General features: G+C 44.9%; 1 protein-coding gene across 1 annotated transcript in view; it reads right to left on the minus strand.

The window, feature by feature from the left end:
* Positions 1-17,126, minus strand: part of LOC123826149 (zinc finger protein 211-like) — a 105,445-nt gene that overhangs the window by 87,127 nt on the left and 1,192 nt on the right. Inside the window, exon 2 of the mRNA XM_045850103.1 lies at positions 14,936-15,062. Within this exon, the coding sequence (XP_045706059.1) occupies positions 14,936-15,062 (127 nt within the window). The remainder of the gene's footprint in view (positions 1-14,935; positions 15,063-17,126) is intronic.

Below are 17,126 nucleotides of genomic sequence, written 5' to 3' on the forward strand. Positions count from 1 at the left end.
AACTCCCCTGTTGCTAACCCTCCATGTGTTCTCTATTTCTGTGGGTCTGTTCCTGTTCTAGTTTTTTGCTTAGTTTTTTTTTAGGTGTGGTTGTTAATAATTGTGAGTTTGCTGTCATTTTACTGTACGTTTTTTATCTTCTTTTTCTTAGATAAATCCCTCTAACATTTCATAAAATAAGGGCTTGGTAATGATTGAAAGGTTTTTTTAAGCTCCACCGAGGAATAAATGCAAATCAGCCACAAAATTAGGCAGTATAGAGCTTTATTGGGGTTTGTGCGCCCGGGTGACATTTCTCGGTCCACACAGTGGGGCTAAGAAAGTCACGAGCAAACAGGGAACATGGCAGGGTTTTATTTTGGTTGGTCCTCTTCGTGGGGTCTGGGGATTGGTTCCCTCCAAACAAAGTAGCAACATATCATTGGTGGTTCTCCTCGCACCCTGGTTTGATGTCAGCCATCTTTTCCGGGTCGTAGCTCAGCTGCCGTTTTGTCCTACCCCGCCCATACTGACATTCCGACCTCTTTGATAGGATAAGGGGCGCCGTGTTCGATCTGGCTACTTCCTGCTGTCAGCAGAGCGTAGAGGGGAGGGGCTAGAGGTTGGCTGTTTCTGGTTCGTTAGGGAGGGGCAAGTAGGTTTGGGCCTGAAGCAGCAACTGGTTAAATGTAACCTGGGAGGCTTTGTGAATTCTTTCCTGGAGGAATTTCAGGAAACAGGGGCCAAGCATTAATAGTATGTAGATTATTATGACTGGCCCTAGGACCGGGGCCAGGGTGGTAAAGAGTAGAGAATGCCACCACAGAGTATTGTTTCAGGAGTGGCGTGGTCTCGGCGTAATTCGTCCCTGAGGTTCTGTAGGGTGTTAACATTCTCTTCTACTATGCCGCTCTCATTCACATAGAAGCAGAACTGTTCCTGCAGGGAGAGACATGTTCCTCCTTTTTCTGCTGTTAGTAGGTCTAGAGCTCTGCGGTTTTGGAGGGCAACCTGGGCTACCGAGGTTATCTGTTTCTGCAAAGATGCTAGAGAGGTGACAGAGGCATTAAGGGCCTGCTCCAGCTCAGCCTGTAATTGGCGAGTGGCTTGGAGACTGTTTGTTAACCCAGCGCTGCCTATTCTAGCTGTTGCCAGGGTTGTGGTAAAGGTTAGACTTACTACTATGGGCAGGAAGACAGCTTGTTTTTCTTTATGCCTGGTTAGTTTGTCCCTGATCTCTCCTTCTCCATAATGCATAAGCTGTGGGGTCAGCACAGTTGGGAAGCAGGGGAAGGCAGAGGAGGAGTTCATGGTCCGCAGCAGCGCTTCATTGCACCAAAAAAATGTGCTGGTGGGGGGGCTGGTAGTGGTTCCTGATATGGGTATAGTGTGGTTTCAGGGGGAGATGCTATTAGTGGCATAACATACCTATGGATGGCGTTCGGGATCTTGAAGAAGAGGTACGTCCTTTAAGAGGAAAGGTGTGGGGGAGTCAGTGACATTGAGAGGAGTGGGAATGGGGACCGCTGCGATCGGGAAACGGTCGAGATAAGCACATAAGAAACAATCGGTAATATTTCCTATACCAGTAAGGTTTAGGAGGGAAATACCTTCACATACGAGGCCAAGCCAAGAGAAGGGGGTATTTTATTTTTCTTGCCGGATTTTTGTTAGTAGAGACTGTTCATGTGTTAGGATAGTATCTGTCAGTATGGTTTTATTCTATGGGCCTGGGACAAGGGCTTGGTATATTTCAATCGAATTCTGGGGGGGGCGGGGTGGTGAGTATGAAAAGTCTTGGTATAGTTTTCTTTTCTCCCTGTTCCCACTTGGAATCCCACGGATCTGTGATAATTAGGGTCCATGGTTGTGTTTTTGGGCCATTCATGATGCCTGCAGGAGTTATAAGGGCAGCCTCCATATTTGTCTGGCCACCATTTGCATCTTTCCTCTGTCTGATCGTAGAGGAAACACATAGTGGGGAAATTATCTAAGTGTCTGGCACTGTCTAGTCCTTTAAAGCTACTGGCCGGTGCAGAGAGAAGGATGTATGTAGAGCACCCAGAGGGAGGGCAATCCGCAGAAGTGACAGTGTGAGAAATTACTTGCCCGTTTTTTTTTTTTAGTGTGTTTTACACACAAAGAACCTCTAAACATACTTATTCTGCAGTTTGAGTATGGCCTTTGCCCAAAGTGGGAGAACAAAGTCGGTTTGCAGCGACTTCATCTGGGGAGCCTGGTGTTCGAGTAAAGTGGACTTGGGTATCTCCTATGAGCTGTGCTGACCACTTTTCTGAAGCAGGGGCTGGCTTAAGGTGGGAGAGGTGAACCCACACTGGCTGACTCACTAATTTTGCTGCTCTGGGGGTGGTCAGAATGACAGTATGGGGTCCCATTCACTTGGGCTGGAGCGGTCCAAGTCGGAGCTCCTTGAGTAATACCTGGTCTCCAGGCTGTAGGAGAGTGGCCGGGCCTGTCTCCGGACACCCCCCTACTGGAGGAAGAACTCTGTCAGTGTGTTTACAGAGAAGATGCCAGAGGAGAGAGAGATAAGACAGATAGGAGGCCAGAGGGGGAGTGTGTACTGGTAGGTTATGGTTAATTAGGAAAAGGCAGCCATACAGTAATTCAAAAGGGCTAAGTCCTGTTGGTTTTTGTGGGTCTGCCCATATCTGAGTGAGGGCTAGAGGGAGCAGAGAGGCCCAGGAACCTCTAATTTTTAGGGTATGTGTGGTTAGGTAGGTTTTCAGGATGCTCTTAGTCCATTCTACTTTACTGGGAGACTGGGGATAATAAGGAATGTGCAGCTTCCAGGTGATGCCGAGGGAGGTGGAGACCTGCTGGACAATTTGGGAGATGAAGCCTGGGCCGTTGTCTGACTGGATAGAGGAGGGCAGCCCAAATTGTGGGACAATGTGGTTGAGGAGGAAGTTGGCTACTGATCTGCTGTTTCTCTTATCATGGGATGGACCTCAATCCAACTTGAAAATATGTCAATAAAAGTTAAAAGGCAGTGGAATTTTTTGTGAGGAGGCATGTGAGTGAAGTTGATTTGCCAGTTCTAGCCAGGGAGATGTCCTCTCATCTGGTGAGTTGGTTTAAGGCCTTCCTGGGTTGATGTTTTAGAGCAGACTGAGCATTCAGAGTGCACCTGTTTGATGGACTGGAGAAGATTTGGGAAGGAGAAGAGGGGATCTAGGAACTTGAACAGAGACTTGAAGGACTGTCCATGTCAGTTGTTGTGAGAGGTTGGTGTCAGGGTCAGTCCAGGTAAAGGCAAAAAGAAAATATGAATCCTGATGGAGGGGGATAGTAAAGAAGGCATTTTTGAGGTCCAGAACAGAAAAATAGGTGTTGGTAGGTGGGATGCGGGAGGGGAGAGTGTAGGGGTTTGGGACTGCCGGGTGGATAGGGACTACTGCTTTATTAATGAGCCTTAGGTCTTGGACTAACCAGTATATTCCTGATGGTTTCCGAACTGGAAGAATTGGGGTGTTACTCGGGGAGTTGGTCGGAATTAAAAGTCCCTGCCCCATAAGGCGGGAGATGATAGGTCTGAGACCTCTATGATGGGCTTCAGAGATTGGGAACTGGGGTCTAGAAAGAAAGATGGTGGGGTTTTTCAGCGTGATGATGACTGGGGTGTGGTGAGAATCCATAACAGGCTTGGAGGTTTCCCATACCTGAAGGTTGACTAGGGTAGGTGAAATTGGAGGTTGGGTTAACAGGGTAGGTTATTGAGCTAATATAATGGCCAGGCCATAGCGGACAGAAAAATCAGCTGTTTTTGCTTGAGGTCAGGGTCAATTGCTGGCAAATTTTTCAGAAGGCACCCTAGAGGTGACTTAGGATCTGGCTTGGACCCCTGCTCCCCCGTTCCTGGCCCCAAGGATGGAAGATTGGTGACCGAGAATTGGCGTCCCGTAACTCAAGTCACCGACCAAGTTGGACAGAAATGGAGCACAAGGCTGGGGGATGTCTCCACCCTTTCTTGAATCCCGGAGAGAGAACAGTTTCTCCCGGAAGGGCTACCCCCGACATAGCGCTACAATTTTCGGTAGGAGAGCAGCCTCTCCAGCAGACGGGGACCCGGAGTCGGAGTCCAAGGACCAGGAAGTTGAGGGATGGCGACACTTACCCTGGTTCGGTGCTCAGACTGGTGGGGTGGCCATGAGGCCTCCTCGGGGAGTTGGGAGAGGAGCGGTCTTCAGTGGACAACTACTCCTCCCAGGTTTTGGCACCAAATGAAAGGGTTTTTTTTAAGGCTCCACCGAGGAATAAATGCTAATCAGCCACAAAATTAGGCAGTATAGAGCTTTATTGGGATTTGCACGCCTGGGTGAGGTTTCTCAGTCCGCACGGTGGGGCTGAGAAAGTCGTGAGCAAACAGGGAATATGGCGGGTTTTATTTCGGTTGGCCCTCTTCGTGGGGGCTGGGGATTGGGTCCCTCCGAACAAAGTGGCAACATATTGGTGGTTATCCTCATGCCCTAGTTTGATGTCAGCCGTCTTTTCCAGGTTCAGCCACCATTTTGTCCTGCCCTGCCCATCCTGACAATGGTGAACTCCTTTAACTTGACCTTATCTGAGAGACATTTTATCTCCCCTTCCATTCTAAATGAAAGCTTGGCTGGATAGAGCAATCTGGGATGTAGGTCCTTGCCTTTCATGACTTGGAATACTTCTTTCCAGCCCCTTCTTGCCTGCAAGGTCTCTTTTGAGAAATCAGCTGACAGTCTAATGGGAACTCCTTTGTAGGTCACTGTCTCCTTATCTCTTGCTGCTTCTAGGATTCTCTCCTTCATTTTTACCTTGGCTAATGTAATTATGATGTGCCTTGGTGTGTTCCTTCTTGGGTTCAACTTCTTTGGGACTCTGAACTTCCTGGACTTCTTGGAAGTCTATTTCCTTTGCCAGATTGGGGAAGTCCTCCTTTATTATTTGTTCAAATAAGTTTTCCACTTGTTGCTCTTCCTCTTCTCCTTCTGGTACCCCTATAATTTGGATGTTGGAACATTTAAAGATGTCCTGGAGGTTCCCAAGCTTCTCCTCATTTAAAAAAAAATTCTTATTTCTCTATTCTTTTCTGTTTGGTTGTTTCTTTCTTCCTTCTGGTCCACTCTATCATTTTGAGTCCCAGTTTCCTTCCATCACTATTGGTGCCCTGTGCATTTTCCTTAATTTCTCTTATCGTAGCCTGCATTTGTTCATCTAATTTGTGACCAAAATCAACCAATTCTGTGAGCATCCGGATTACCAGTGCTTTGAACTGTGCATCTGATAGGTTGGCTATCTCTCAGTCATTTAAAAGTATTGGTTGAGAGGTTTTCAGTTCTGTTTGAGCCATCTCTTTTTTTTTTCCTTTGGTCTGCTCGCACCTGTTACATATGAGGGGCAGAGCCTTAAGTGTTCACTGGGGTGGGGCACCCCAGTCGCTGAGTTGTGACGCTGTATGTGGGGGCAGGGTCCGAGAGGAAACAATGGCATTTGCTCCACTCTCTGTCAGACCTCAGTCCCTTCCGCTGCTTCCCCCAAGCAAACTGGATCTTTCTGGTGCTGATTCCCATGTGGGTGGGCTTGTGCACCCCATGGAACTTTCCAACGACCTCTCCTGTGAGGCTGGGAGTCTCTCCCTGTTCCTCAACCCCCACAGGTGTTTTCAATCAGTGTCCCAAGGCTCTATTTCCCAGCAATGTGATCCTGGGTTGCGCGCAGTGCCTCGCTGGGTCTGCTGATTGCCACCCCTCAGCAGAGGTCTGCCAGCTGCCGCTTGCAAGCTCAGGGTCTGCCCACTGCGGTCTTGCGCGCCCCATCCCAATGCTCTCTGCTCTACACGCTGAGACCTGCACCCGGCTGCCTGACTCCGCCCCTTCTACCAGTCTGGATGAATGTGTCTATTTTAACTTCTTGGTTGTCAGTTATGGTTGTTATTCTGTTTCTAAATTGTTATTGTCCCTATCTTGGTTGTGTGAGGAGGCACAGTGTGTCTACCTATGCCTCCATCTTGACTGAGGTCTCCCCAAAAATTTTTTTAAAAATTTTATTGTTGTTCAAGTATAGTTGTCTGCATTCCCCCCACCACCACACTCCACCAAGACCATCCCCACCTCCCTCCTCTGCTTCCATCTCCACTTGGTTTTGTCTATGTGTCTTTCATAGTTATTCCTGAAAACCCTTCCCCTCCCCCCGTTATCCCCTCCCACCTCCCCTCTGGGCCACGTTTCTTTGTCTCCTCGTTTTGGCAGCCTTCCTGTGTTTGTTTATATGTATTAGGTAGAGGTGCTTTGACTCTGTGTCTTGGTAGTGTGGCCTAATGTAGTAGGTGTCCTGTATGGTCTAGTGGCACATCTTCTTCTGTCACCCAAGCTGAGTACTCAAGGTGCGCCTTTTGTGTGGACTGAGTACACCAGTCTCTTGTAGAGCCTTGGATGCTGTCAGAAGATCAATGGGAGGAATTTACAGTGCTGTTAAGAGGCACATATGAGATCATGGCTACTTAATTTGGAGGCTCAGATTTGCAGACAATAAAGACTCCAAGTCAAAGGTGAATAGTTAAGCAATTTGTTAAGCAAGAGCAAATAGAAAACAAGAATCAAGAACATACATCACCAGATGGGAAAATCACCAACACCCGAATACAGATGCTGGGAAATCCCAGAGGCAGCCGCATTAGGGGGGTTCATCTGGGTGTTGGGAACTTCCCTGCCTCATTTCAGAAGCTTTAACCCCTCCATGGCTAAGGCTGAGTGAGCAACCTTGGGATCATAAGCCACTAAGGAGACAAAGCTTATCTCCCTGGCTGGGGCACCTCTTCTGCCCCTTTTACTTCACCCTGCCTGGCCCCCAATGCATGATCGGTTAGCCAATGATGGGTAAGATTCCTCAAGGGAGGGATGACTTAAACAGGCACAATCACAGGGGCCCCCAGTGAAGGACTTGGGAGGCTATAACAAAAGGGGCCGATGGACCCTCACCCCTTGGCTTTGACATAGACTGAGTCCTTATTCTGTCTGTGAGAAGCCTCCTAATCTCTCAACTGCCTTACTTCCCATGTCTGACTTAAGCCTGAAACAATGACAGAGGGCAGTGCATCCCTGTCTGTGTTGGAAGGGGCGGGTTTCCCCAGCGCAATCAGGCCTAAGAAAGAATACCTAAAATCCTGTGAAACCTGCTTTGTTAAGAATGTTCTCAATTAAATTATAAGGGTCTGAGCAGGAAATGAGTTTGTTTCCCAAAGTTTTGTAGCACTTTAGCTAATGGACCCTGACTCGGAATAAGCCCTCGTGGTTTTTTGTATGCTATCTATTATTTGATCCTTACTGCCTGACAATGATTGATGAGCTTTACCTGTATTCCTGTGCAAAAACAACCCAATAAAAGCCCATTGAGGAAAAGGCTCTTGACTGTTCTCCTTTGAGAGATTGGCCACCTTTCCTCCCCAAGCAGATGGTGTCTTGGTAGACTTATTATCATCCGTGGCGGCTGGGGTGGGGGGCCTGCGGGCAGAGGCCCCCCGCATCTGGAAACAGTTCTGAGTAAAGCATTCTTCCCTCAGGTGGGATTCCAAAGTCTCACTTTGGGGGCTCTGCTTAAATATGTTTTAGACAAAAGTGGCTATGCGCCACTTTCGTGACTCCACTGACCAACCATTTCCTCCAGGAGAATAGCCAGTTCTTTCCCAAGGGAACAATTAGAGCTCACAGGTACTAAGTTAAAAATCAGTGGTGCTTAGTGTTCCGTGGAGAAGGGCTAGTTCTCCCTGGGAGACAGCACACCTATATTTCATTCTTACAATAAGAGGTCACGGCTCAGGCATAAACTGGGAGGATTCTTAATATTTCTTTAACTCATCATTTACCCAGGGTAGTCAGAAGCAAGGATTGACTGTGACCACTGACCACCAACTTTGCCATCCATGGAAGATCAACTATGCAGGGGAAGAATGGTGGTGCATTGACGTGGTCTGTAGCTGTCCACTGGGAGCTCTGTCCCTGGGGTTCCCCAGGTGGTTCAGGCCAAGGTCAGCCACCCTGCCTGAGCTATAAAGCAATCGGAGATGGCTGCTACTTGGGCTGGGCTTGGAGATTCCCAGGCAAAGCTGTGCTATGAACCTAGGCCAGCTGCTGCTAGTGCCAGGCCTGGGACTCACTGAAGCCTGGTGTTTTTTGTTTGATGGAAAAGCAGTTTGGATTGGCCCGTAAGCTGGGTGGGGCAGTCTTTATAGCAGGTCAAACCCAGTTAGCCAGGTTGTTGGTCTCAGGTATGGCTCTTGCTGTGGCTATGGGAGGCAGGGGAAAAGGTTTACAAAAGGGCCCATGGCCTCTGCTCACCTTGAGGCCAGACGCTTCAGTGTCTCCCCGTATACCAAAGGTGACTTTCAAGCTGCTATACAGATGCTGGAAGTCAGAGGGACTGAGTCTGAGTAGGTGAGCCTCTGTCTGGGGTCTTTAAGAGAAATTGCTTGGGACTTCCATTTTCTTGCACCAACAGAATCCTGACTTGTTTTTAAAGACTAAAGTTATGGGGATGTATCCTCATGGCTCTGGAACCCTGGGCTGGGGAGCCTCATGTGGCTCTGGACTCCTTGCTGCCAAGATATCCCTACTGAATTTTTATGCACCACACATCAGTGAGGGACCAGCTCTCCCCTCATCTCTGCCCCTTCTGCCAGTTCTGGATGGATGAGATTTCTTTAATGCCCTTGTTCTCAGACTTCCATTCAACTCCGTATCTGACAGTTCTGAGTCATGGTTGTTCTATATTTTAGTTGTAATTTTGATGTGGTTGTGTGAAGAGTTGAACCATGTCTGCCTAAGCTGTCATCCATAACTATGAGACTGAAATTCTTAGGAAGAGAGGGAAAACAGAAATGGACTCTCTTTAATTAATGAAGATTTCTACTTGGAAGTGTCAGAGCCACAGGACATAGAGTGATGTATGGCCCTAGAATATGATAAAGCCTTTGAGGTCATCCCCAGAAAAGCAACAAGCCCCTGTGGAGCTCGAAGACTATCTTCCACACCTCAACAAAACAGATGACCCCGTCATCTGAAAGCTGGTGAACACCTAGAGCAATATATTGTCATCGAGGGCAACCTGGCCCCAAAGATGAGCTGCATGCATGCAGAGTATTCCTGGGACATTGCTGACCAGAGGCAGGCCTGCCCTATTCTTTGATAAAAGGTACAATCCTGACACAGACCTCCTGACAGTGAGAGGGCCAATGAGGCCTATTGAATGAAGTAATTTCTGCAATTTGCCCTACAACCTGGCCATGGAGTCAAACTACATTAGCCAAAGCTTCCCTAAGGCCAAGATGAGACTATGAAACAGGTGACATAATTAGTAAATGATTATTGAAGAAACGAAACATGGTGTCATGGCTTTAACTCTTCTGAATTTCTCACCTCACTATTTTTCTTCCAGTTGTCTGGAATGAAAAGGACCCACACTTTGAAGAAAGATATTCAGGGTAGCCGTTTCCAGCAGGGCCATAGCTCAAGTTAGTCTGTCTTACCTGTTCTTAGGCTACATAGAGCATTTTGCCATATAGTTATTTTAGTAATATTCATGACATAATTCCATCAACATTATTACCTTTAGTTAGCTCAATCCATAACTCTTTTTAAAAATATTTTATTTATTTTTAGCGAGATGGGAAGGGAGGGAGAAAGAGGAAAGAAACATCAATGGTTGCCTCTCACGCGTCCCCTACTGGGGGACCTGGCCTGCAACCCACACATGCGCCCTGACTGGGAATTAAACTGGTGACCCTCTGGTTCGCAGGCCCACATTCAATCCACTAAGCCACACCAACTAGGGCCAATCCATAATTCTTTTACAGAAATAATCTCTAGTCCCCATGCAGAAATTATTATTGCATTGACAGGTAAAATGATTATCATTTCCCTGCAAGGTGCAGAAATACAGAATCCAAAGTGTTTCTTGTGTTCACATGCTCACTTTTGAAACCTTAAGATGGCAATATCACAGCCATTCTGGCACAAAACTGTACATTTTGTATTTGACCACTATTTCCAGGTACACGTTAATCTTCATAGAGTTTAAAAAAAATATCTTAGCCTGGCTGGCGTAGTCAGTGGATTGAGCACAGGCTGCGAACCAAAATGTCACAGGTTCGATTCCCAGTCAGGGTACATGCCTGGGTTGTAGGCCATGAACCCCAGCAACCACACATTGATGTTTCTCTCTCTCTCTCCCTCCCTTCCCTCTCTAAAAACAAATAAATAAAATCTTAAAAAAAAACCCAAAACCAAACATCTTACCTCAGAAAATTCAGTGAGAAGTTTCATGTACAAAAAGTAATTTTTGGCCCTGGCTGGTGTGGCTCAGTGGATTGAATGCCAGTGTGTGAACTGGAAGGTCACCAGTTTGTTTCTAGGTCAGGGAACATGCATGGACTATGGTCATGGTCACCAGTAATAGTCACGTGAGAAGGAATAGATAGAATTCTCACACGTGGATGTTTCTTTTTCTATCTCCCTTACTCTCCATCAGAAGTATACGGAAACTCATTAACATTTAGACGGTTTTTAAAGATACAGCACTAATCCAAGACACTGTACTGACAGAGAGGAGGAAATGACAAAAGATTTTCAGTGTCCATACATGCCACCTGGTTCCTTTAAATCCATTATGTCATTTAAAAAAATGCCATGGAAAGATTGTAAATCACCAAAGATGCTCCAGACTCACCATCTTCTGAAAAAGCCCATGAGCCATAATTCTACTGAACCATAAAGACATGGACTCAACTTAATATGGCTAATCTGACCATCTGGAGAACTTAGGACTAAGAATCACAGTTGTGACCAGTGTACTGGGCACTGTAGTGAGGGCTTTCGTCAGGACTATGTTCTTACCCAAAGGGGGTGCAGACACAGGGACATTGGACAGGAGGATGTGGTTGTTGAACATGGTCATGGCTGCAGAGAATGGATGGTGAGCACCACTGTCTCCTCTAGCCAGTCCTGGATAGGACTGACTGGAGGAGATCAAGTGGGCACCGAGTTTCCTAAATTAAGAAGATGTGAACACTCCAGGAAGGAGATAACAATATTATAGGTCTCCAGGGTCACTTCTGAGTATGCCCAAGGTGTCACATCCAGCCATCCTCAATTCTGCAGAGTGCATGTCAGTGGCATGTACAAAAAAAAAAAAAAAGATGGGTCAAATTGAAGCATTAAATTCACCACAGTGGATAAAATCAAAGCCTGTCATAAAAATGTAAGTGAACGTGCAGAAAGACTCTGCCATGAATCATAGGGGACTCCTTACTGCCTAGTTGTGTTAAACTTAAAAAGGAGGTAGACAAAATGCAGCTAAAGCTCAAAGTAGTTTCCCCAGGAGAAACCACTGGAACTGAGACATAGGGTTCCCATGAAGACTGTGAGGTAGATGTTAAGCATTCTCACCCATCAAATGCCTGGTAACCCATTTTTCCCAGAAAAAATGCAGAAATTACATTAAATTGCAATACTGAAAACAGGAGCAACAGCTAAGTTTCCCATTTTCTTGGTCTTTACTATCCCCCTGCCCTGTGCTGAGGCCTTAATATGCCACAATAGGGAATGTCCCCAGCTCTGCAACCGCACTAATGACTTTGAATCAAGCCTCTTGTGCCTGACTTCTGCGTGTGACCTGAAAAAGCCCTTTATGTTCCTGATATTTGACTTCCTGAGAAATACACTAACTGTTATGGACTTACTGATGGATGAACTAAAAACATAATCATCACCAAAAAGCAAATCCTGGAATACTAATACCACCGGTAAGTGCTTACAGAATTTGGTTACCTCTATTGGCCCTCATCAGGGCTGTGGTTAGTCCCTTGCTTTTTATTATATTACTGTTTGCACTTACAAGAGTGATAAAGTGTTAATAATGCAGAGTATTCTGCAAAGTATATGATATGTATTACTATGTTTGTACATCAAAATTCCTAATAATTAGGAATAGTTTCCATTATTAAAGACAATTATTCCAACAATACAATTTTCCATAGAGAAAACTACATGATATTGAAGGAGTGAAATGGTGACATTGTAACACATATCTTTATTGTTTTATATCCTGTTACAGGACTTAGCTGTAATTAGTACAAAAGGTAAATTATGTGAGCACACAATATACTAAAAACATATCAGTAGTGCATACACACCTACAAAAATGCTCATTTTAAATCCTTAGGGAAATGCAACTAAAACAACAGAGAGAGCATGATGAACATATAAAAAGAACTAGAACTGACAAATATAAAACACTCAAGATTTTGTTAGATGGGGAGAAACAACCCCCATACACTACGAGTAAGAATGTGTAAAGTCACAGCTGGTTTAGTTTCTATCTTGTTAGGTTCTTCAGAAATTTAAACATTAAAATCTGAGACATGTCCACACTGTGAACATATAAAATTAAATTCTGAGGTTCCTCAGAAAATTCTCTTCAGTGTTCCTGCACTGGAAAACAAACACATTTCCAAAAATATAACCATTTACACAGTGAGAACACTCCAACATTCCAAGGGTATAAACTTATTGCTACAGATCTTCCAACTTCACTTTACATGTGCAGCCTTTAACCAGTTTGAACTGTGATTAAAGTGATTATGACTCTAAGATAAAATATTTAAATTTGATGTGCCCATAAGGCCTATATCCTGTGTGACCTCTCTGATAAGTAAAAAAAAGGGTAGAAAAAGCATTTCCAACATTCACTGTACTCATAAAGCTCTTCCCCAGAGTGGAATCTCTGAATAAAGGAGCTTGGTGTTATAAGAAAATAAAATTATCATATTGCTTGTATATATAAAACCTTTCACCCCTGTGAACTCTCAAATATATAACAAAGTGACAAAAGATTTTCCAAAGTTACTTAACTTATAAAGACTCAGTCATTGTGAATTCTGGTGAAATGGAAATCATGGCTACTGTAAGATTCCCCATATTCACAAGCACTCAACAGGCATTTCTACAGTGTTCTCACAATAATGGAAATTACTGATACAAGAAAAAGACTTCCCACAGTCACTGCACTCATAAGGCCTTTCTTTTGAGTGAACTATTCAATATTAATATGGGTGACTGCTATAGCTACAGGATATCCTACATTTAGAGCACTCATAAAGCCTCTCTCCTTTGTGAACTCTGATAATACCAGCAGAATTACTGGTGAAAGATTACAGAACTTCACTGCACTCAAAAAGCCTTTATCCAGTGCTAACACTTCAATGACAAAAGGCAGAGCTAATTGTATGTTTTCCATAACGGTTTTTCTCCAGAATGAACTCTGTAGTGCTGAATAAGGGCGGAGCTCTGCCCAAAACACTTCTTACATTCACTACATTCATAAGGTTTTTCTCCAGTGTGAACTCGCTGATGACAATGAAAACCATACCAATTGGGAAAAGATCTTCCACACTGACTGCACTCATAATACCTGTCTCTAATGTGATCTCTGTGATGAAGATGGAGGGAACTACTATGGGTAAAAGATTTTCCACACTGACCGCACTCATAAGGACTTTCTCCAGTGTGAACTTTCTGATGACGACGGAGGATGATATTTTGTGTAAAAGATTTCCCACATTGACCACATTTATAAACCCCTTCTCCAGTGTGAAGTCTCTGATGAACACGGAGGGCAGAAATTCCAATAAAAGACTTCCCACATTCACAACACAAAAAACGCTTTCTTCCAGTAAGGAATCTCTGGTTCTCAACAAGTTTGTCATCACAACCAATTGTCTTCTTGCCCTTTCTTGGGATGTAATATTTTGTAGTGTTAAAAGTCATTCCAGACTTAGAGATTTTGTTTCCTCTAGACATGGAGCAAGCAGCCAGTTGCTCACGACGTCCAGAACTGATGAGCAAGTATTTTCCAATCAGACTAGACCTACGAGGATCCCTGGGCACATAGAAATTGCTGCTCTTTTCAAGTGAGACCCTGTCTACACTTCTTATGAAACCATTCTGTGTTGCGCCCTGCTCCTGGTACTGGTGACTCCATGCACTGAAATAAAATGATTTTGCACATGCCCCACACCTCAGCTGTGTTGGGCCCCGTTGGTTTCCCTGCTGGTTAACCAAGAAGAAAATATTTCTCAAGACACACCCACAACTCTCACAGGGGTGGCTCTTCCGGGAAGACAGTGCTGTCTTAAGATTCATAGCCTTTGAGACTCTTACAGTAATATTTTGTTCATTGGGTGTCTCCACATCCTCTGCTCCACAGCAGCAACCTAAAGAAAAACAAAAGCTAGTAAAGCACATACTGACCTATAGGCAGGTTTTCTCATCACTGATTTGCACCTGTAACAGCTGGCATGAAATAAAAAAATAATCAGGACTGCCAGAAAATCAAAACTGTATGGACACCTGACAACCAAGGGGTTAAAGAAGAAACATTCATCCACACCTGTAGAAAGGGCAGAGATGGATAGGACACAAGGCAAGGCAGCGGCTGGTGGAGCAGGAGGTCCCACATTAGCATGCAGATAAACCAGGAGGAACAACTGGAAAGCAAGATAGACCCTGTAACCCAGGGTTCTAGTGCAGGGAAATAAAGCCTCAAAACCTCTGACTGAAAAACTGGGGAAGCATATATTGCCCAAAGACCACATGGAAAGACAAGAGAAATCCCCGAGGAATGAAGGGCACAAAGGAAATGCAAAGCCTTGTACAGATCACTGTGAGATGGAGGGTCTTTTCTTTTTTTTTAAATTGTGAGTTTATTAAAATCTGGCACAATTAACTACAAGAAAATGGACCCCTGCAGATGTGGTAAGCCTGAGACTAACTGCTGCTGTCCACCACTCCCTGGGTACAAGTCAGGTGAGGACACTTAGAGCTTCATATAGGAGAAGCAAGCTGCAACCCTGAGGAAGGGGTGGACAGGCAAGGAAAAGAAGAGTGTGTAGGGAGAGTTGATGTCTTACCCAGAGATGATACAAGACCATAGTTATCCAACATCACATCGAGGTACAGGCGTCTCTGAGACTCATCCAGGAGGAGCCATTCTTTCTTGGAGAGGTGCACGGCGACATCCTCAAAGGTCACAAGATCCTGTCAGAATTAATACAAATGAATGTGGAACAGTCTGTCTGATGTGCCCTATCACACTCTTCCCCAGGCTCAAACCCTTCCAATGCCCCCCATCAGAGAAGACAACAGAGCTTCCTGCCAGAGCTGCCTGCTGTCTCTCATCAGTCTCATTCATTACTTACATCGCCTTCAGCAAAGGCAGCAGGATGAGAGGAAGGGAGGCAGATGAATGACATTTAAACTCAGGGCCCTGCCTGTAGGGCCCCATCCTTCCTGCTAAATAATTCCACCGACTCTCCCAGATCATGCTTCCAAATTGGGCTTCACCCTTAAATCCAAACACCAAGAACCCAGGGCCATCAGCTTACACTCCCTCTAGTTGTGCACACCCCTGTGAGATCTCTCCCGGCTTCACAATTTTACACCCCAGGTTCACTCCCTCAGCTCTGCCCTTTCACCCTCCTGCATAGAAGAGCCACCACTTTTGTATTAATTCTATCCTCGACTCTTCCATAGATTTATAGACCAATATATTAGCTGCTCAAAAGATGTTTCCACTTACTGCTCTTTTTAACTTATAAAAGTACGAATTGAAAGAACCTTCTAATATTCACGAAAAGAATTAACCTACCACCATCTTCCCCAGCCCAGCTGCTAGGACCAAAAATGCTGGGGTGATTTTGAACCCCCTCCTTTCTTCCTGCAACTGAAAAATCTGAAACTATACTTGCCCTTCTTTAAAAAATGTAAAGGGGAGGGCGTGGATAGCCATACAAGAAGGTATGAGGGACATAAATAGTAGTGGGAACAAATACATTCAAAAAAAGGAAAAGATGGACAAAGAATCCAACCTTTTCTCCTACTGTGGTAGGAAAAGAAAACCCCATGAAAAAGCTTCTATGCTCTGCAGCTTCCTTGATAAGCAGTGCTCTCTGTAACACTTGCAAAATTTCAGTGCCTTTTGTTTTAATGTGACAGGACACAGCTGAGCAGTAGCTGTTTTTAGGTAGGAGCTGATCAGCAGGCGTTCCCAAGGAAATAGTTATCTCAAGGCCAAAGCATTAACCTTCGCTTCTGCTTCTGTATGCTTGCTTTAGCCGTTGTTTCCCCCCTCCCTTTTTGCCTTGTAACATTTAAAGGAAACTCCAGCTTAAGCTCTTTGCTCAGAATTTGGGTAGTTAACCCCTCTGAGCCTGTGCGTAATAAAAGTTTGTGTCTCGCCATCTTTCCCGCGTGTGAGTTATTTTCTGTAACACTACCTGTGAGGCCCAATTCAGGTCCATCAGCTCTCTCCTCTGGATCATAGAACTCATCTGGCCCAGGGATCCCTGCCTCCTCCATTAACCCCCATACTCCACTATGCATCCAAATAGAGCATGGTACACCAGGAAAGACCAACTCCTTTTTTCTTATGCAAATGTCCCATCATCTCCCTAATAGATACCCAAATTATCAATTGGCCACTTTACAAGTCTGATTCTTGACCCCTTTAGATCTTGTTTTCAACACAAAGGAGAATTGAGGTAGCCATTCCCAGCTCTGTGGCATCTCCAACCATTATTAAGTGCAGATGTACCTTCCAGATAACTTGCCTTCAATGCTTATGCTGGTTGCGTGTGTGGACCAAGAACAAAAGGGGGCACACACTAAAACTGCACAGCTTAATGGACTTCTCCCAGATGGCCTTACAAACTAAAAGACTGAAAAGACCCCTATATCGGGTCTGAAATTAAATCTAACCAAAAGCGAATCATGACAAGTGTTTTTGTCCTGGGCCTGTATCTTCCCTGAAGAAATTAAATTTTTACCTTTCCTGAACCCATCTTAGTATTTCAGCACTTTTGTCAACACACCCTTGGAATGTCAGGATAATTTCCTTTCCTTTCTTCTTACTACTCAGGGCACAAACACTGCAGCAGAGCAGAGATCAAGGTACTGCTCTGGGTTATTATTGTGTAAATTAACTAAAGATTAACTACCTAACACCCAGTAATGTAGAGGAATTGTGTGTCCATTCACCTTTACCTTTTATTTAACACCAAGGATTTTCCTGTTTTGTTTTCTCCTACCTCCCTAATCCATCAC

The sequence above is a fragment of the Phyllostomus hastatus genome, unplaced genomic scaffold (assembly GCF_019186645.2).
Source record: "Phyllostomus hastatus isolate PE091 unplaced genomic scaffold, TTU_PhHast_1.1 phas_contig_133, whole genome shotgun sequence".
Taxonomy (NCBI): Eukaryota; Metazoa; Chordata; class Mammalia; order Chiroptera; family Phyllostomidae; genus Phyllostomus; species Phyllostomus hastatus.